The 22,098-nt window shown below is 39.2% G+C and overlaps 1 protein-coding gene across 1 annotated transcript; it reads right to left on the minus strand.

Moving 5' to 3' along the window:
- Positions 1-18,893: 18,893 nt before the first annotated feature.
- LOC129690315 (igE-binding protein-like) lies at positions 18,894-20,677 on the minus strand. The gene is given in 2 exon segments (XM_055625910.1): positions 18,894-19,999; positions 20,566-20,677. Coding segments are annotated over 2 exon segments (1,218 nt in total).
- Between the last annotated feature and the right edge of the window lie 1,421 nt (positions 20,678-22,098).

The raw sequence follows: 22,098 nt of genomic DNA on the forward strand, positions 1-22,098 counted from the left end.
TTAAGTACATAGAACTTACAGTAAATAATAAGTGATTTAAATTTCTTTTGATAAACATTATGGGCATGTATCTATAAGAATTCTTATTTCTAAAGTTTCAGACTCTTCCAAAATTGGAAACATTTCAAGTGACAGATAAAAGAAAGCTATATTTAACTTGATAATTAAACCATTATGAAATAAACTCAAGAAAAAACATTCTCTCAACCTTCCCAATCAACTTAGCTAGCGTACTATTTGTATACTTTAAGTAACCACCAAGTAGAATGAGAAAAATAAACCAAAAATCCACATCAATGTTTTCTTTTTTGTTTGTTTTCATATTTTGTGAACTGAGGATCTGAAATAAAGCTATAAGCATCTAGACAAGAGGTCTACTGCTGACATGAAACCTCCACCTCCTCGTGTCATTCTACATAGTCATGACACAGCCAGTTTACCTTAGACTAGCAGGGATGACGGATGTATACGACAACCCATCCAGCAGTATTTTCAGTTTTATTAATTTCCCTCTTACATCTCTTGATTTTTGATAGTATTAACATAACCACCAATGCAATGAAATCAGAACTGAGGCATTTTTAACCTGGTTATCATCAAGAATATTATGAAAAATGGCTGCCTTGAAATAGAAAATCAAGCTATTTGACAAGCAAATGAATGAATGAATGAATGAATGAATGAATAGGTTATTGACTAGAAACCTAAATCTTGTGACAAAACATGCTTCCTCTAGGAATGTAGAAATAAATGGGCTATAAGAAAATAAATTCCATTGTATGGTTTTGGCATCTTTGTCAAAAATCAGGTGTCCGTAAGTGTGTGGGTTTATTTCTGGGTCTTCTGTTCGATTCCATTGATCCACCATTCTGTTTCTATGCCAGTACCATGCAGTTTTTATAACTGTTGCTCTATAGTACAGCTTGAGATCAGGGATGGAGATACCTCCAGAAGATCTTTTATTGTAGAGGATTGTTTTAGCAATTCTCGGTTTCTTGTTATTCCATACAAAGTTGAGAATTTTTCTTTCCAGGTCTGTAAAGAATTGTGTTGGCAATTTGATGGGAATTGCATTAAATCTGTAGATTGCTTTTGGTAAGATGGCCATTTTTACTATGTTAATCCTGCCAAGCCATGAGCATGGGAGATCTTTCCATCTTCTCATATCTTCCTCTAATTCTTTCTTCAGAGACTTGAAATTTTTTTCATACAAGTCTTTGACTTGCTTGGTTAGGGTTACGCCAAGGTACTTTATGTCATTTGTGGCTATTGTGAATGGTGTTGTTTCTCTAATTTCTTTCTCAGCCCTTTTGTCTTTTGTATACAGGAGTGCTACTGATTTTTTTGAGTTAATTTTGTATCCGGCCACTTTGCTGAAGGTGTTTATCAGCTGTAGGAGTTCCCTGGTAGAGTTTTTGGGGTCATATCATCTGCAAATAGTGATAATTTGACTTCTTCCTTTCCCATCTGTATCCCCTTGATCTCCTTCGACTGTCTTATTGCTCTAGCAAGGACTTCCAGCACTATGTTGAAGAGATATGGAGACAGTGGGCAGCCTTGTCTTGTCCCTGATTTCAGAGGTATTGCTTTAAGTTTCTCTCCGTTCAGTTTGATGTTGGCTATAGGCTTGCTGTATATCGCCTTTACTATGTTTAGATATGTGCCTTGGAAAAAAGATAGCATCTTTAACAAATGGTGCTGGTCCAACTGGATATCTACATGTAGAAAAATGAAAATAGATCCATACTTATCACCCTGCACAAAACTGAAGTCCAAGTGGATCAAAGACCTCAACATAAAACCAGACACATTAAATCGGCTAGAAAAAAAAGTGGGGAATACCCTAGAACTCATTGGTACAGGAGAAAACTTCCTGAACAGAACACCAACAGCACAGGCTCTAAGAGCAACAATCAATAAATGGGACCTCATGAAATTGAAAAGCTTCTGTAAAGCAAAGGATACCGTCATCAAAACAAAGCGACTGCCTACAGATTGGGAAAGAATCATCACCAACCCTCTATCTGACAGAGGACTCATATCCAATATATATAAAGAACTAAACAAGCTGAAAAGCAACAAACCAAGTAATCCATTCAAAAAATGGGGAAGAGAGCTAAAGAGAGAATTCTCTGCAGGGGAATATCGAATGGCAGAGAAGCACTTAAAGAAAAGCTCAACCTCATTAGCCATTAGGGAAATGCAAATCAAAACAACCCTGAGATTTCACCTTACACCCATCAGAATGGCCAAGATGAAAATCTCAAGGGACAACACATGCTGGAGAGGTTGTGGAGAAAGGGGAGCCCTTCTCCACTGCTGGTGGGAATGTAAACTGGTACAACCACTCTGGAAATCAATCTGGCGCTTTCTCAGACAACTAGGAATAGTGCTTCCTCAAGATCCAGCCATACCACTCCTAGGCATATACCCAAAAGAGGCGCAAGTACACAAAAAGGACATTTGTTCAACCATGTTTGTAGCAGCTTTATTTGTAATAGCCAGAAGCTGGAAACAACCCAGATGCCCCTCAACTGAAGAATGGATGCAGAAACTGTGGTACATCTATACAATGGAGTATTACTCAGCAATGAAAAATAAGGAAATCATGAAATTTGCAGGTAAATGGTGGGACCTGGAAAGGATCATCCTGAGTGAGTTGACCCAGAAGCAAAAAGACACTCACGGTATATACTCACTCATATAAACATACAATATAGAATAAACCCACTAAAAGCTGTACATCTAAACAAACTAAGCAAAAGAGAGGACCCTAACTAAAATGTTCAATCCCCATCCTGAAAGGCAAAGAGGATGGACATCAGAAGAAAACGAAAATAGGAAACAACCTCGGAACCCGCTACAGAGGGCCTCTGAAAGCCAGAAGAAAACAGGAAACAACCTTGAAACCTGCCACAGAGGGCCTCTGAAAGCTTCTGCAGTATAGACTGTCAAAGCAGATGCTGAGCCTGATGGCCAACTGATGGGCAGAGTGAATGGAATTTTATGTAAGAAGTGGGAAATAGTAAGAGCTGGAGGGAACGGGAACTCCACAAGCAGAGCAACAGAACAAGATAATTTGAACACAGGGAACTTCCCAGAGACTCCTACTCCAACCAAGGACTATTTGTGGAGATGACCTGGAACCCCTGCACAGGTGTAGCCCATGGCAGTTCAGTGTCCAAGTGGGTTACATAGCAATGGGAAGAGGGACTGCCTCTGACATAATCTGATTGGCCTGCTCTTTGATCACCTCCCCCTGAAGGGGGAGCAGCCTTACCAGGCCACAGTAGAGGACAATGCAGCCACTTTTGATGAGAACTGATAGACTAAGATCAGAAAGAAGGAGAGGAGGACCTCCCCTATCAGTGGACTTGGGGAGTGGCATGCATGCAGAAAGGGGAGGGAGGGTGGGATCGGCAGGGGAGGAGGGAGGGGCTTATGGGGGGATACAAAATGAATAAAGTGTAATTAATTAAAAAAAATAAAAGATTAAAAAAATGCAAAAAAAAAAAAAAGAAAATAAATTCTTCTTTGGTGGGAGTGCATACATCAGTTTACTGATATAACCAATATATACGATGTCTGCATTAGACTCTGGGTCACACTCTTTTCCTTAGAGTTTTTTTTTTAATTTAATTACATTTTATTTGTTTTGTTGTAGGGAATTGTGCAGGTGCCAAGGTAAGTGTGTGGACGTCCGAGTACAGTATATGGCTATCGGCTGTCCTTTCAACAACTGGGTCCTGAGAATGGAATTCAAGCCTGCAGGTTAGGGGCAGGCACCATTACGTGTTGATCTATGTAGATAGCCTTTCCTTGGCTTTCCGTTGCCTCAATCAGCAAAGAACTAGGGAAAAAATATGAATTTGATGATATTTTATGGCAAGTTGATAATCAAAATCCATCCTCTGCTGAAAAGTCACTATACCAAAAAGGCTGATAGACACAAGTCTTCCTAACAAGCGCAAACAAATATAGCATACAGCAAGCAATAAGAGGAAAGTGATTTTCTGTTCTGTTTTTTTTTTTCTGCTTTGCCTAAGAAGCATACTTATTTAATCATATGTCTTCAGATAACTCTTTGTAAACTAAATTATTAGGTACTTTAATAAAACTCATTCAAGAATTAACAGCTCCTGAGCTTTTTTTTTTTTTTTAATTAAAAGATACTTCTGACACATCTAATCTAAAGTTTTCATTAAAATCTGAAGTGAAAGCTGTTATGTCAATCATGTAGAAACTACATGGGTATGACAAACTCCAATCATGATATAAACACATTAAAACACCATTTCTTTTTTTTTTTTGAATTTTATTTTTTTCTTATCAGTTACATTTTATTAACTCTGTATCCCAGCCATGTCCCGATCCCTCATTCCCTCCCAGTCCTTCCCTCCCTCCCTCATCTCCACCATGCCCCTTTCCCAGTCCACTGATAGGGGGGACCTCCTCCCCATTCATCTGATCCTGTTTTATTAGGTATCTTCAGGACTGGCTGCAAAGCTCTCCTCTGTGGCCTAACAGGACTGCTCCTCCCTTGGGGGGTGGGGAGGCCAAAGAGCCAGTCGTTGAGTTCCTGTTAGAAATAGTCCTTGTTCCCCTCACTTTGGGAAACCAATTGGTTACTGAGCTACCACAGGCTACATCTGAGCAGAGGTTCTAGGTTATATCCATACATGGTCCTTGGTCTCAGAAAAGACCCTGTGAGGAATGGATACAGAAATTGTGGTATTTTTACACAATGGAATACTACTCAGCAATCAAAAAGGAGGAAATCATGAAATTTGCAGGTAAATGGTGGGATCTAGAAAAGATCATCCTGAGTGAAATATCCCAGAAAGAGAAAGACAAACACGGCATATACTCACTTATATAAACCTATAAGATATGATAAACATAATGAAATCTATACACCTAAAAAAGATAATCAAGAGAGCGGACATGGGGTAAGATGATCAATCCTCGTGTTGAAAGACAGATGGGATGCGCATTCAACATTGACAGGAGTCTATTGAGCGCATTTGAAAGACTCTAACCTTTCAAAGCAAAGACTCATGACCAAACCTTCGGCAGAGTACAGGGAATCATAAGAAAGAAGGGGAGTTAGTCTGATGGGGAAAGGATAGGAGCTCCACAAGAACCAAAAACATCATTTCTTAATCAAGACATTTAAATTAAGTGACACAATAGAGACTTGTTGTAAACCAGTATAGGAAATGCTGGCTGCAATAATCCGCCCAGGGAATTTATATCTAGTCACACAGGTAGAGAAGAAAACGAGGAACCAAAGAAGTATTTCTGTCCAGATCAAGGTGGTGGACCCATGAGTTTGGGTTCTTTTGATGGATGTTGGTAGCTCAAAAGGCAGGTAACAAAATGGAAAGTCCAGCTGTGTGGTGACGGCTGATGACAGTTACTTCACTGACGTTTCCTGCACCATTACAGCCAGGTCCCTGCATGTCTGCTCTCAGTTAAAATTATTTATTGCTTCTATATCCTTAGAATCTTTTAGGTTTTGTGAACTCTGAGTCTCTCATGTTTCTTATGAGTTTTGGGCACCTAATGAAATTCCCAACACCTTCCAGAAGGAAAGTTTCCATCCAGATGAAATAGTTATACATTACTATAAATAAAAATCAATACCACTCCTAAATATACCTAAAAATGCTCTACCATTCAACAAGGACATTTGTTCAACTATGTTTATAGCAGCTCTATTCGTAAAAGACAGAATCTGGAAAGAAGCTAGATGTCCCTCAACTGAAGAATGAATACAGAAATTGCGGTACATTTACCCAATAGAATGCTACTCAGCTATTAAAAACAAGGAAATCATGAAATTTGAAGGCAAATTAATGGAACTAGAAAAGATCATCTTGAGTGCATTAACCCAGAAGCAGAAAGACATGCATTGTGTATACTCACTTATAAGCCTATATTAGTCATATAATATTGGATAATAATACTAAAATCCACAGACCAAAGAACGAGATCTCTAGGGAGGATGCTTGACTCCCATTAATAAGGGCAAACCGGACAGATGCTGGAAGTGGGGGAAGAGATGGAATAGTGTGGGAGCCTACCAGAGATAATTTCTGAGAGTCTCCACTTAGTAGGGGATCTAAACAGATGCAGAGACTCACAAAGAATCTTTGGGCTGATCACAGAGAGTCTTATGAAAGAAAGGGGTAGGGATAGAAGGTCCTGGAGCTGACAGGAACCCCACAAGGAGACCAACAAAGCCAGAAACCCTGGGTCCCAGGGGCAGGGGAGCTACAGAGACTGATGAATCAACAATGACCATGCATGAAGAGGACCAAGAACCCTGCTCAGATGTAGTCTATAGGCAGCTCTGTCTCTGTGGGTTATCTAGAAAGGGGGACAGCAGTTGTCTCTGACCATGAACTCAATTTTCTTCTCTTTGATTACTTCTACCCTGGCAAGGTGAATTTGCCAGACCACAGAGGAAGAGCACCCAAGGAGTCCTGAGGAGACTTGGTAGGCTAGGGTCACATGGTAGGAGAGGAGAACTCCAGCTTTCAGTGGCCTAGGAGAGGAGGGGGAGTGGGACCGTGAGGATGTGAGGGAGGGGGCTATAATCAGAATATAAATTGAATAAATTATAAAATATAAAAAAAATCATTCTTGTTTGCTCCACAGGGACCAAATATATCTGGGCACAGGGTCTTTTCTGAGACTGACATTCAACCAAGGACCATGTATGGATATAACCTAGAACCTCTGCCCAGTTGTAGCCTGTAGTAGCTCAGTAACCAATTGGTTTCCCAAAGTGAGGGGAATAAGGACTATTTCTAACAGGAACTCAATGACTGGCTCTTTGGGCTCCCCACCCCCCAAGGAAGAAGCAGTCCTGTTAGGCCACAGAGGAGGGCTTTGCAGCCAGTCCTGAAGATACCTAATAAAACAGGATCAGATGAATGGGGAGGAGGTCCCCCCTATCAGTAGACTGGGAAAGGGGCACGGTGGAGATGAGGGAGGGAGGGAGGGACTGGGAGAGAATGAGGGATTGGGACATGGCTGGGATACAGAGTTAATAAAATGTAACTGATAAGAAAAAAATAAAATTCAAAAATGACTATTTTACACAAAATCTAACAGATTATAAGTCATTTTTCTCCACCAAGTATTTAGTAATCATTCTGTGTCATTTAAGGCATTCAGGTAAATTTTAGATGTTTTCTTTTCTGAGGAGGGTATCAAATATTTTTATTTAATTCACTAATGAGTGAGGGAACCAGGAGATATGTTACAATGAGTTCAAAGGAATGTCCATTGTCCAGATAAATAGACAAATATTTTAGGAATGCTGAAATCAGTTTTCCTCCTTCCCTGTTCCTTTTTCCTTCCTCTCTTCCTTTTCATTTTACCTTCCCTTCATTCTTCCTTTCTTCTTTCCTTTCTTTCTTTCTTTTTTTTTTCTTTTTCCTTGAGCAGCACCAGAACTGAATTTGGGAGTCATGAAAGGTAAGTGCTCTACCACAAAGAGGAAATCAGTTTTCTTCATTGACACAAAACTGGCTTGCTGCACAGTTAGGGAGAACAAAGTCATCAAAAACTTATTTTCAGGAAAATGACTACATGAAATAGTATCAGTTTTCTAATAATCCATATATTTTCAGTTATTCAACAGTCCAAAGAAAAGTACAATTTCAATAGAATCTGATAAGCAGGAGGGGAAAGGTAGTTGTTTTCCACTTCTCAGTAATTATTTGGTTGACATAAAAGTCATTCATTTCCCTAGCCATCAGGAAAATACAAAATAGAACTCCTTTGAAATACCCCCACCGCTGACATAATGGCTAGTATCAAAAAAATTCTGAGAAAAAATTTAGAGAAAGATACCTTCATTCATTATTGATGGGGCTATAAATTAATAGAAATTAGAAATCAGCTTGGAGAATTTTCAAAAAATTAAAAATAACTACCATAAGACACAGCTATTTCACTCGTGGACATTTATCCAGAGTACTGCATTCCTTACCACAGAGATATTTGAACTACTTTTTAAATTTTTTGTCCTATTCATTATAGAAAAGAATTAAAATCAACCTAGTTGTACATCATTGATAAACGGGTAATGTAAATTTGGTAAATATAAAATTAGAATACTGCTCACTTCTAAAAAGTAGTTAATCATTTTAAGGAAAATGGATGCAATTAGAATGGTATCATACAATCCCAGAAACAAACAAAAAATTCACGTGTTCTTCTTCACATGTAGAATCTAGCCAATAATAAATGCATGTATGTAAATAAATGTACATGTGGGTACAACATAATAGAAAATGAAGTACAAGGAAGACACTAAGAGGATGGAGAAGGACTGAATGCTGGTCATGGGCATGAGTTAGAAAAGAGCATAGAAAGTTAATTGCTATTTTAGTTTAAACTCTATCGTGAACTTTTTTTGGTTTTGGTGATGGATAAGTGCATAAAGTGTATATGAAAATGAAAATATGAACTCTACATGAAGCTTCACAGTGTGCATTTTGAAGAGCTGCTCAAGCTATGTAGGTGCTTACTGAATTGCATAGTCTTTTGAGCTTGGTTTAAATCTGTATGTGATTTATTTTTATTTGCAACTTCATTATTTCATTGAAAATAGAAGTGTTTTCCCCATATATATAATCTGATTATAGTTTTTCCTGCCTCTTCTCATCCAGATAAGTTCCTCCCCACTTACTCTCCCATTCAGATTCACAGCCCCTTTTGTCTGTCATTAGAAAACAAAGTTTTGTAAAGGATAATAATAAAAATAAAATAAAATAAGATAAAATAAAAACTGACACACTGGAATTAGACAAAACAAACAAATAAAAGGAAAAGAGCCCAAGAGAAGGTACAGTAAAAGAGAAAGAGAAAGATCCATTGGTTCACACACTCAAGAATCCCATCAAAACACTAAATGCTCTCAGGTTCTTGGTTACCTAAGCAGTGTTAGCTATGAGCTCCATCTCATGGAATGGACTTTTAGTCAAATCTGATATTGGTTGGTTACACCCAGAAACTTTATGCCACCATTGCAATAGCATACCCTGCAGGCAGGACAGTATTGTAGATGAAAGGGTTTATGGGTTGGTTGATATTATATTTCTTCTTTGGTTAGCATGGAGAATCCATTCCTGTACCAAAGATGCTCAGATGTGGGGGATGTGAAGGCTCTCTCTACATAGGCACCAACCAACTGGTCATTTCCAGGTTCAGTGTGTCGTGTAAATGTTGTCTTCAGTAATGGGGTCTTCCTTTTAATTTGGAGAGAACAACCTGTAGCCTTGGCAACAGTCTTGTTTGTCTGAGAATTTCTACTTTGGCTAACAGCTCAATTAGTAACCCATCAAGGTACTGGAAGTTTCATGTGGTAATAAGACATGGGCAGTTTTGGCTGCACTTCCATGTTATTTGGAGATTTCATATATATTTCATATATATATATATATTTCATATATATATATATATATATGAATATATATATACATACCCATTAGAAGCTTCTATACTGCTAAGTTTCCATACTACCCCTCTAAAGGCCCTTAGTTTTAGCTGTGTCTCCCTGTGTTCTCTCCTTTATCTCCCTCTCTTTTCCTTTTCTTTCCCACTGGTCTTATTTTTCTAGACTGCTCATTCATTCATAAATATCCTCCCTAGGAAACCTCCTAGGAAATGGAGATTTTCCATTTCCTAGGGAGATCTACCTGTGCTCCCTTCCCTTGCCCCTTAGTCTATGCCTAACCTCAGTGGTTCTAGGATTGTAGCTTGGTTATGATTGACTTAACAACTAATATCCTCATATATTTGGATACATACTATATTTGTCTCCCTGGGTCTGTTACCTCACTCAAAATGACTTTTTTTGAAAGCTTTATTCATTTACCTGTGAATTTCACTTGTTTTAATGGCTGAGTAATACTTCATTGTGCAAATATACCACATTTTCTGTCTATTCTTCTGTTAAGGGACATCTAGATTGTTTCCAGTTTCTGACTATTATAAAACCTTCAACCTAGAGTGTGTCATGCCTGCAGGATGTGCTGGAAACAGAGCTTAGCATAATCTTTATCAGAAAGACCAGATAAACTTCATCCAACAACTGATGGGAGCAGATGCAGAGTTCCATAGGCAAAAATAGGTGGAGCCTGGGGAGTATTACGGAGGGGGAGCAGGAAGGATAATTGGAAGGGTCAAGGACACCACAAGGACACAGACCACAAAATCAACTGACAAGGACTCAAGGAGTCTCCTAGAGATCAGGGAGCCTGTATGGGTTGGACTTTGGTCCTCTAAATATATGTTACAGTTTTATAGCTTGATGTTCCTGCAGTATTTCTAACAGGAGCAGGCAGTGGGTGAAATGGGGGATGTCTTTGACTCTTTTGCCTGCCTTTTGGACCCTTTTTCTCCTGCCGGTTTGTTTCATCCAACCTTGAAGTGAAAATATGTGTCTGGTCCTATGATAGCTGATATCCCTGGAAGGCCTGTTCTTTTCTGAGGTGAGGCGGGATGGATCTGAGGGGAAAAGGGTGGTTTGGAAAGAAACTGGGGAAGAAGAGGGAGGGGAAACTTTGGTAGGGTTGTAATACATGAGAAAAGAATAAATGCAAAATTTTTGAAAGAGTTATACAGCCAGATCTTGAGGGAGATTGATTCCCATCTTCCTGAAGAACTGCTACTCTGATTTCCATAGTTGCTGTACAAGTTTGTACTTCCTCCAGCAATGGATAAGTGTTCCTCTTATTCCACATCCATGCCAGCATGAGCTGTCACTTTTTTTGATCTTAGCCATTCTGATGGGTGTAAGAGGAAATCTCAGAGTAGTTTTGATTTGCAATTCTCTGATAATTAGATATGTTGAAAATTTCTTTAAGTATTTCTTAGCCATTTGAGTTTTCTCTTTTGAGACCTTTTTGCTTAGATCTGTACTTCATTTTTAATTGGGTTACTTGTTTTCTTGATATCTAGGTTTTTTTAAATTCATTAAATCTTTTGAATACTAACCTTCTATTGGATATGTGGTTGCTTAAAAAAAATGTTTTTTTTTTTTTTCATTCTGCAGTGTGCTGCTTTATCCAAATGATAGTGTCCTTTGCCATGCAAAATCCTTGAACTTTATGAGGTCTCATTTATTAATTGTTTATCTTATTGCCTATGCTAACAGTGTTCTGTTTGGAATGTCTTTTCCAGTGCAAATGAATTCAAGGGAATCTCCCACTTTGTCTTTCTGTTCAGCGTATATTGCTTTATGTTGAGGTTTTTGATCCATTTGAGTTTTGTGCGTGGTAATAAGTAAGGATCTATTTTTATTCTTTTACATGCAGTCATCCAGTGTGACTAGCAGTATTTCTTGGAGATCCTATGGGTTTTTGTTTTCTTTTGTTTTTTTTTTTTCAGCGTGTATACATGACTTCTATAAAATTTTAAAAACTCATATATCCATAGGTGTTTAAAGTTGTATATGGGTAATAAGTTCAATCCAATTCATCAACATGTCTGTTTGGGGGTTTCATTTTTTTTTTTTCTGCTGATGTTGTTGTTTTTACCAATACTTGGCTGTTTTCATGACTATGGCATGGTAGTAAAGCATGATATCAGGGAGTGGAAAACCTCTGGAAATGTTTTTGTTATTAGGATTGTCTTAGCTTTCTTGGCTTTTTGTGTTTCCATATGAAACTGAAATTGTTGTTTCAAGATCTATCAAGAATTGTGCTGGAAAATCAGTGGGAATTACAATGAATCTATAGATTGATTTTGGTACCATGGATATTTTTTTTACTGCATTAATTCTACAAGTCCATGAGCACAGGATGTCTTATCATCTCCTGATAATCTTCTTCAGTGTCTTCAAGTCTTTATCATATAAGTTTTTCACTTGTTTGGTTATAACAAGTTACCCCAACATATTTTATATTACTTGAAGCTATTGTCAATGGTTGTTTCCCTGATTTTTTTCTTGGTCCTTTTGTCATTTATGCACAGAAATGCTACTGATTTTGAGAGCTAATTTTGTATCTAGACACTTTACTGAAAGTTTATCAGATGTAGAAGTTTCCTGATGGAATTTTTAGGATCACTTTTGTTTAATATTACATCATCTACAAATATAGATATTCTGACTTCTTCCTTTCCAGTTTCTATTCCCTTCACTTGTCTGATTGTTCTAGAAAAGATTTCAAGTACTATATTGAATATACATACAGACAGTGGAAATCTTTTCTTGTTCTTTATTTTTAGCTTTGAGTTTTATTCAATTATAGTTGATGTTGGCTATTAGCTTGCTGTTAACTGCTTTTATTATGTTGAGCTATGTTCCTTGTATGCCTAATCTCTCTAGCACTTTTGTCATAAAGGGGTATTTATTTTGCCAAAAGCCTTTCCTGCATGTAATGAGATGATTGTGTGATTTTTTTTCCTTTCATATGTTTTTAATATGGTTGACTACATTTATTATTTGACATATGTTGAACCATCCCTGCAACACTGGCTTGAAGTCTACTTCATTATATTTGATGATATTTTTGATGTGGTCTTGGATTCAGTTTACACCTGTTTTATTGAGTAGGTTTATATCTATATTTATAATAGACATTGGTTTGGAATTCTTTGTGTGTGTGTGTGTGTGTGTGTGTGTGTGTGTGTGATCTCCTGAAACAAATTGAGCAATGTTCCTTCTGTTTCTATTTTGTAGAATAAATTGGGAGTTGGCATTAACTCTTCTTTGAGAGTCTAGTATAATTCTGCTCTAAAGCCATCTGGACCTGGTCTTTTTTTTTTTTTTTTTTTTTTTTCGCTTGGAAACTTAATTACTGCTTCTATTCCCTAGGGGTTATAGGTTTGTTTAAATTGATTATCTGGTCTTGACTTAACTTTGGTAAGTGTGGTATGTATAGAGAAAATTATTCATTTCTTTTTTATTTCCACAAAATGGCAGAGTACACGTTTTTAAAGTATGTTCTTATGATTCTCTGGATTTCCTCAGTGTCTGTGTGGTTATGTACAATTTTTATTTCTATTTTTATAATTTGTATAGTTTCTCTCCACCATTTAGTTACTTTGGATAAAGGTTTGTCAATCTTATTCATTCTCTCAAAGAACCAATTTGTTGTTTCACTGATTATTTTTGTATTGGTCTTTTGTGGTTGTTTGTTCATATTGATTGCAGCCTTGAGTTGGTTTATTTCTTGTTATCTACTCATTGTGGGTGTGTTTTCTTTTTCTTTTTTCTTTCTTTCCTTTTGATTTTTTTTTTTATATTTTAGGTGTGCTGTTAATTTACTAGTATGAGATGTTTCCAATATTTTAAAATGTAATCATTCAGTGCTATGATCTTGCCTCTTGGAACAACCTTTATTGTGTCCCATGTATTTAGGTATATTGTATACTCGTGTTATTCAATTCTAGAGTGTTTTTAACTTCTTTCTTAATTTCTGACTTTACCTATTCTTTTTTTTTAATTCTTGGTTAGTTGTTCAGTGTCCATGAGTTAGTAAGCTTTCTGTTGTTGTTGGAGTCCACTTTAGTCCATGGAAATCAGATATTATACAGCGTGTTATTTTTATTCTTATGTTTAGGTTGAAACTTTCTTTGTGTCTAAGTATCTAGTCAATTTTGGAGAAATTTTTATGGGGTGCAGATGAGAAGGTTTATTTTTTGTTTGGGAAAAATGTTCTATAGAATCTGTTAGGTCCACTTGGTTTATAACTGCAGTTAGCTACAGCACTTCTCTGTTTAATTTTTGTTTGAAAGACCTGTTTATTGGTAAGAATGGATTTTTAAAATCTCCCAATATCAGTGTGTGTTTTAGTCACTGTTCCATTGCTGTGAAGACACCATGATCATGGTAACTCTTATAAAGAATAATATTTAATTGAGGCTTACTTAAAGGTTCAGAGGTTTAGTCCATTATCAACATGTTGGGAGGCATCTTGGCATATAGGCAGATATGGTACTGGAGGAGCTAATGGTCCTACATGTTGATGTGTAGGTGGCAGTTAGAAGATACAGGTCCTGGCTTGAGCAGTTGAAACCTCAAAGTTCACCCCCTGTGACACACTTTCTCTAATGAGACCATACTTCATTTTGCATCCATTCTAATCATCAATGGGCATTGAGAACATTGATGTTGAGAGTTATCATTGAGAAATATTTGCTTCTTGTTATTTTGTTATTGTGATTTGTTTGTTTCCTATCTTTCGATTTGCCAGTCTAGGATTATATACTACCTATGATTTCTATCTTTTATTAAATTTAATTTAATTTTTATTAATTATAGTTTATTCACTTTGTATCCCAGCTGTAGCTGACTCCCAAGCTTACCCTCCCTCCCTCTTCTTCTCTTTTGCCCCTCCCCTAGTCCAATGATAGAGGAGGATCTTCTCCCCTTCCATCTGACCTTAGTCTATCAGGTCTTATCAGGACTGGCTTATTTCTCTTTCTCTGTGGACTGGTGAGGCTGCTCCCACCTCAGGTGGAGGTTATCAAAGAGCCAGTCCTTGAGTTCATGTCAGAGATAGTCCCTGTTCCCATTAGTAGGAAACTCTCTTGGGCACTGAGCTGCCATGGACTACATCTATGCAGAGGTTCTAAGTTATCTCTATGCATGGCTCTTGGTTGGAGTATCAGTCTCAGAAAAGACCCCTGTGCACAGATTTTTTGGTTCTGTTGCTCTCCATGTGGAGCTCCTGACCCCTCCAGGTCTTTCTATCTCCCTCTTCTTTCATAAGATTTACTGCACTCTACCCAAAGATTGGTTATGAATCTCAGCATATGTTTTGATACCCTGCTGTGTAGAACCTTTTAGAGGCCCTTGTGGTAGGCACCTGTCCTGATTCCTGTTTTCTCCCTCTTCTAATGTCTGACCCTTTTGCCTTTCTAAATGACAATTGATCATTTTACCCAGGCTCCTCCTTTTTGATTAGCTTCTTTAGGTGTACAGCTTTTATATAATTATCTATATTATATCTAATATCTACTTATAAGTGAGTATATATCATGTGTGTCTTTCTGCTTCTGGGATACTTGATTAACCTCTTTAGGTAAGAGATTTTCTTCTCGCACTTTGTGTAGGGATGAATCAGAGGATAGAGGAAAGGAGCTATGGGTACAGATATGCAATTAGCCTACCTGTTTTCATAGCCAGAGTGCTTTTTGCAACATTTGGAACAATAAAGTTATATTTAATACTAGATTCATTCATTTTTATCTTATGTGTGAGTGTTTTGCCTTGTTCCATGTGCATGCACCATATGCATGCTTATTGCCCACAAAGGTCAGAAGAATATTTCAGATCCTTTTGAACTAGAGTTATGGATGTCTGGAAATCAATATATGGGTGCTAAGAATTAAACCTAAGTTCTCTAAAAGAACAACAAATTAGCTTAACCACTGAGATACCTCTCCAGGCCATTGTTCTGAGTTATTGTAGGAGGAAATGGAGTTGTATGTAGTTCATCTGTTCTTTTGTTTTCTTTTTCTCTTTTCTTTTTTCTTTTAGATATGGTCCTATGGAGCTAAGAATAAATGTGGTCTTCTTGCCTCCATCTTTTCAGGGACGGAATTGTAGCAATACATCCCTACAACCATATTCAGTAACCTTCAACTGAATTTTCTTGCTATGATGTTTTCCTCATGGCTTATATGTCAACTGGCCACCTTTTACCCTTCATCTCCAGTAGATTCAAAATAACCTTGTTTTGTCTTCTTGCAAAGCTTGTGTAAGAATTCTGTGTCTATTTAAAATCCTCTGTTTTGCTCTGTACCCCATTTTTAAATTGAATTTCTTGATGTATTGCTTTTTAACTTCTTTAGTTCTTTATATATTCTGGATATAAGCCCTCTGTCAGATGTAGGGTTGGTGAATATCCTTTCCTAGTCTGTAGGCTGTTGTTTTGTTCTGATGACAGTGTCCTTTGCTTTACAGAAGCTTTTCAGTTTCATGAGGTCCCATTTATTGATTGTTGCTCTTAGAGCCTGTGCTGTTGGTGTTCTGTTCAGGAAGTTGTCTCCTGTGCCAATGGGTTTTCGGTTCTTCCCCATTTTTTCTTGTAACCAATTTAGTGTATCTGGTTTTATGTTGAGGTATTTGATCCACTTGGACTTCAGTTTTGTGCAGGGTGATAAATATGAATCTATTTTCATTTTGTAGACATCCAGTTGAACCAGCACCATTTATTGAAGATGCTGTCTTTTTTTCCATTGAGTGGTTTTGGCTTCTTTGTCAAAAATCAAGTATTCGTAGGTGTGTGGGTTAAACAAGAAAGAGGACCCAGGGTAAGATGATCAATCCTCACTTAGAAAGGCAAAAGGGATGGACATTGGAAGTAGGGGAAAACAAGTAACAGGACAGGAACCTACCACAGAGGGACTTTGAAAGACTCTACCTAGCAGTGTATCAAAGCAGATGCTGAGACTCATATCCAAACCTTCGGGAGAGTACAGGCAATCATATGAAAGAAGGGGGAGTTAGTATGACCTGGAGAGTACAGAATCTCCAAAAGGACCAAATATATTAGGGCAAAAGGGTCTTCTATGAGACTGTTTCTCCAACCAAGGACGATGTATGGATATAACCTAGAACCCCTGCTCAGATATAGCCCATGGTAGCTCAGTAACCAAATGGGTTCCCTAGTAAGGGGAACAGGGACTATTTCTGACATGAACTCAATGGTTGGCTCTTTGACCTCCTCTGCCCCCCTCCCCTGAAGGGAAGATCAGCCCTGCTAGGACACAGGGGAGGACTTTGCAGCCAGTCCTGAAGATACCTGATAAAACAGGGTCAGATGAAAGGGGAAGAGGTCCTCCCCTGTCAGTGGACTTCAAAAGGGGCAGGGAGGAAATGAGGGAGGGAGGGTAGGATTAGGAGGGAATGAGGGAGCAGGATACAGTTGGGATGCAGACTTAATAAAATGTAACTAATAATAAAAATTAAAAATTAAAAAAAAGAAATAAAAAAACAAAAAACCAAATCCAAAACACCAGTTTTGTGTAGAACCTTTGAGGTTTTATGTAGCCCGCGTGGTCGTCTCACCAGCAAGAATGCACACAGACACCAGGATTCTTCTGCAGCAAGCGTTTATTCAGCAGTAATGAGAGGAAGACTTAGAGCTCCAAAATGGCACTCCTTTTATACCCTAAATGGTGATGTGTTGGTTCCTGATTGGATGCAGCCCATCAGGCCATCTTACATCACTAAGTGAGCCAATCCCAGGCTCGAATTCAGCTTTAGTGCATGCGCATAGGCAGTTGTTTACGATCTCACACACCAGATGCCGGCGCCATCTTGTAATGGCGTTTGCTTCAGGCTCTTTACATCTCTCCCTTTTTATTTTATTAAGACACAACGGCCAAAGGTAGAGGTCCAATCCCCGGTGCAGATGGCTAATGTACTGGTACAGTCTCCGAACCCTACATTCATCGACTGTCCTGACCCAGCCCGTGTCCTTTTTCCCGAGGGAGGGTAAAACTTAGACACAACCCTCATGCAATTAGACATGCCTTTCAGAGAGCCTATCAAGGCAATTTAGGATTCTCTGTGCAATGCTTAGCTTGACAGACCGAGTGTAAGGTAGGCAACTCAAGCAGGCGAGACACCCTTCCCGTGCAATGGAGTTCAACGTCTCCTGGGAGTGCAAGGGCTGTTCACAGCCTCACTTGCGAAGTAAAGAAAGCCAAACTTCAGGGGAGGAGCCTTGCTCTATTGCAACAAGCGCTTGAGTAATAATGGTCTTATCATGGGCGTGTTGGCTTCTGAGCCTACAAAGCAACCAAAGAACCAAGACCAATCCACCACAGAGCATAGTGCCAAATAAACCAACCCCCACCCATTCTTTGAAGAAAGAAAAGGCTGAAAAAATCCATGAGGAGAGTCCCTTCGTCAGTGACAGGTCCACTTGTGTTGAATTAATCGTCACAATTGCTGCTCTTAATACCTCCAGCGTCTCATCAAATCCTTCTGACCAATTTCCTACAAGGTATAAAGACAATTCTCTGGATTGTCTTTATACAGATTAGCAGTAAAGTTTTCATATTGTATCTCAGAGGATAAAGGCCACTGAGGAACCCATACGGCTTCCCCTGCAAGCCATGGTATGGGTATGGAGCCCTCAGTGGCAGCTAGGAAAAACCCAAACCTTGTCTCCCCTTATTGCCTTCATGGGGAACAGGTCTCAACCTTCTCTGTTCCCTCTTCCCTAACCCTTTTCCTTCTTTATATCCCATCTTTTTCATCATGTCTCTGGATTGGTGAGAATACTCATTAGTTAAAGTAAGGCCTAGGTCTTGTAAAACATCTCTTCCCCAGAGATTAACAGAAAGAGGAAGTACATAAGGCACAAAACTTCCTGTTCGACCCTCTGGATCCCGCCAAATCAAAGAGTGGGAACTAACTGTGGGGCTGGCTTCATATCCCAGCCCTTGTAAAGAATGAGATGACTGCGTAACAGGCCACGCCTTAGGCCACCAGTTGGAGGAAACAATACTTTTATCTGCTCCTGTATCTAAGATTCCAGTAAAATTTTTTCCGTCTATTGTTAATTGTAAGGTGGGCCTAGTTTTGAGATCAACTACTAAGTGGGCAAAATCAGTTCCAGAAGAGCCAAGCCCATTGGAGCCCCTAGACACCTCAGCAGAAGGAAAATGATCATGTAAACTTGGAAGTAGAATCAACTGAGCAATCCTATCCCCAGGCGAGATAGAAAATATACCCTGTGGACAGGAGCAGAGAACTTGAAGCTCCCCAGTAAAGTCTTGGTCTAATATACCAGGGTGGATCATAAGTCCCTTCAATGTAAGTGAAGAGTGGCCCAAAATAAGGCCAACAGTTCCTTTAGGCAAAGGGCCAGAAAATTGTACCGGAACTGGTTGAACTCCCATGTGGGAGACTAATAAGAAATGGGAGGTGGCACAGAGGTCCACTCCTGCGGAGCCTCTTGTGACTCGGCTGCCGCATAAGTCCCCCTGGGGTTGATCTGTGTCCCATATCTTTTTGGGCCCTGAGACCTGGGGCCCAGAGGCCCGTTTTTTGGAATAGTTTCATTTTTCTCCTCAGCTGGGGCATCATGGTAAGTAATTTTTCCTTGAATATCCTTAACCGACCTACACTCATTGGACCAATGGTGTCCTTTTTTACACTTTGGACAGAGACCAGGGATCTTTTTCTGCTGTTTAGTCTGACATTCTCGTTTGAGATGTCCAGGATTTCCACAGTTGAAACAAACCCTAGAATTCTTTGATTGACCTTGGCTTCTGCTTTGTAAAATAGCTGCCGCTAAACCAGCATTTGTAAGAGGTCCTCCCAGTCCTCGGCAGATTTTTATCCAGTCTGTTAATCCCTTATTTCTCCTTGGGAGGATAGCTGCTTTACATTCGGGGGAAGCATTTTCATAGATTAATTGTTCTATCATTGGCTTAACTCGTTCCGGATCACCAAAGATCCTGCCTGCTGATTCCGTCATTTGGGCCACGAAATCAGCAAAAGGCTCCTGAGGACCTTGAATTATTTTTGTTAAATGACCTGTGGGTTCCCCCTTTTTTGAAAGTGCTTTCCAAGCTCTAATAGCAGCGGTTGAAACCTGCCCATAAGCTCCCCATTCATAGTTGGTCTGTTTGTTGGCATATTGACCTTGTCCTGTTAAGAGATCAAAGGTCCATTCTCTCTGGGGACCCACTTCCAAGGCATTAATCCGAGCTTGAGCTCGACAGGCGTCATACCATAGTGCCTGCCATTCCATATACTGACCCATGTTAGGTAAGGCAGCTTTAATAGTGGCCTCCCAATCATTAGGAGTCATAGCCACGGTGGCAAGTCTCTCTGGCTGCATAATGGTAAAATTAGCATCTATACCATATTTATTGACAGATTCTGCGAGCTCTTTGATCTGAGGGTAATCTATGGCTACATGAGTGCGTCATCCTTCAACATTTTCCCATACAGGGTACTCGAGAGAAATTTGCCTTCGAGCCTGGGAGGACATAAATGTCTTAGAGCCTCCACCGGGGAATAAGGCGGGGGAGCAGAGGGAGTGACAGAAGCAGCGGGCCGAGAAGAGACAGCAGCCCGACTTCCTGCTTTTATTTGCTTTCGATTTTTCCAGGGCGGCTGCTTGTCTGGGTGGTACCTCTCTCTCTCATAGCGAGCTGCTTCCTCTTCTAGATCCTCCTCCTCAGAAGGGGAAAGTCCCTCTGAATTGGAACTGGAAAGTCCCAAAGCCTCTAGTTCCTTTAGTGAATACAAAGGCTTCTTTTTACTAGTTTTAGCTGAAAATTCCTCTTTATCTTTCTCTCCCAGGGCGTCCTTTCCCTTATCTTTCTCCTCCTTGGAGGGGTTTAACTGCTTATCCTTACGTCTTTTCTTTCGGACCCCAAGACGTTCACTTTGCTCTGTTTCTGACATGCTATCCTGTAGTTCCCCTAAAACAGCTTCTCCCTCTAATATAGCGTGGCAGCAATTTGAATCTTGCAAGCAAGAGCAATATCCGCCCACACAAAACAAAAGCCAAGAGAACCACTCCTATAGCCACGAGGGGCTCAAGGAACATGTCTCTCAGAGCTTACCTGAGACTGCAGTTCTGAATCCTCCCCGCGGTGGGGGGGTCTCCTCAGCGCCGATGATGGTCGGTAGCCCGGTGTTCCGGGTTTCGGCACCAGTTGTAGCCTGCGTGGTCATCTCGCCAGCAAGAACGCACACGGACACTAGGATTCTTCTGCAGCAAGCGTTTATTCAGCAGTAATGAGAGGAAGACTTAGAGCCCCAAAATGGCACTCCTTTTATACCCTAAATGGTGATGTGTTGGTTCCTGATTGGATGCAGCCCATCAGGCCATCTTACATCACTAAGTGAGCCAATCCCAGGCTTGAATTCAGCTTTAGCGCATGCGCATAGGCAGTTGTTTACGATCTCACACACCGGATACCGGCGCCATCTTGTAATGGCGTTTGCCTCAGGCTCTTTACAGTTTTAACCTGTCCTTTAACGTTAGAGAAATTGGAGAAGTAAGATTGGGCCTAGGGACTTTGGACCAAGATGTGATTACCCATAGGAAAACTCTTCCAAATGGTACATTATTCTGGCCTGCTAAAACCATATTCTTTAACTAAACATTTTTTATAATGTGACTTGAATATGTGTAATTAAACAGAAAAATAAAACTTGCATAGAACAATTTTAAACTTGAATACATTTTCTTGAATATCTCCTACAAAAACTTGGTGGAATGAAATTTACTTATATCAAGCAAACATCATCCATCTATATTTTCAGTTCATCAGTTGTATTTATGAAACAGAAATAATTTGAGTCATTTTCCTATGTTTTTTTGTTTATAGATCAAGGCTTGAAGTTGTCCTTGTGCTGGTTTTTAGTCTGTCACTCCAGGAGCAGTGCAGTGTTCTACACAAACAGAGAATAGTGACTCAATAGTGTTAAAGTCATAGTTCAATAATTAACTTACATTATTTTGAAAACTTTTGGAATCCCTAATACAGTTCAAATTTTGATGAAAAGAAGAGAAACTGGCCTAGTTGCACACAAAGATAATCATAGACTACGTGGACTAGAGGCTGGAAGATGACAAACTTGAGGTCAGTTTGTGATGTACATAGATCTTGTTTAAATAATCAATAAGGATGACTATTGTAAAAGTGTAAACTGGGCAAAGACTTAGTTTTCGTGTACATGGAGGGACAAACTCCAACCTACTAATAATATTGTGACTTATCTATATGTTATTATAGTTGAAGGATATATTGTTATAAAAAACTCAAGATTACCGAGTATATTCCATTATGTAAATGAACCACACTTTCTGTATCCATTCTTCCATTGAGTGACATCTAGGTTGTTTCCAGATTCTGGCTATTACAAATAAAGCCGCTATGAATGTAGTTGAGCAAATGTCCTTATTGAATGGTGGGGCATCTTTTGAGTATATGCCTAGGAGTGGTATAGCTGGATCTTGAACTAGCACTATTCCTTATTTTCTGAGAAAGTGCCAGATTGATTTTCAAAGTGGTTGTACTAGTTTACATTCCCACCAGCAATGGAAGAAGATTCCCCTTTCTCCACATCCTTTCCAGCATGCATCCTTT

The sequence above is a fragment of the Psammomys obesus genome, unplaced genomic scaffold, assembly GCF_907164565.1.
Source record: "Psammomys obesus unplaced genomic scaffold, mPsaObe1.curated_primary_1811, whole genome shotgun sequence".
Classification (NCBI taxonomy): domain Eukaryota; kingdom Metazoa; phylum Chordata; class Mammalia; order Rodentia; family Muridae; genus Psammomys; species Psammomys obesus.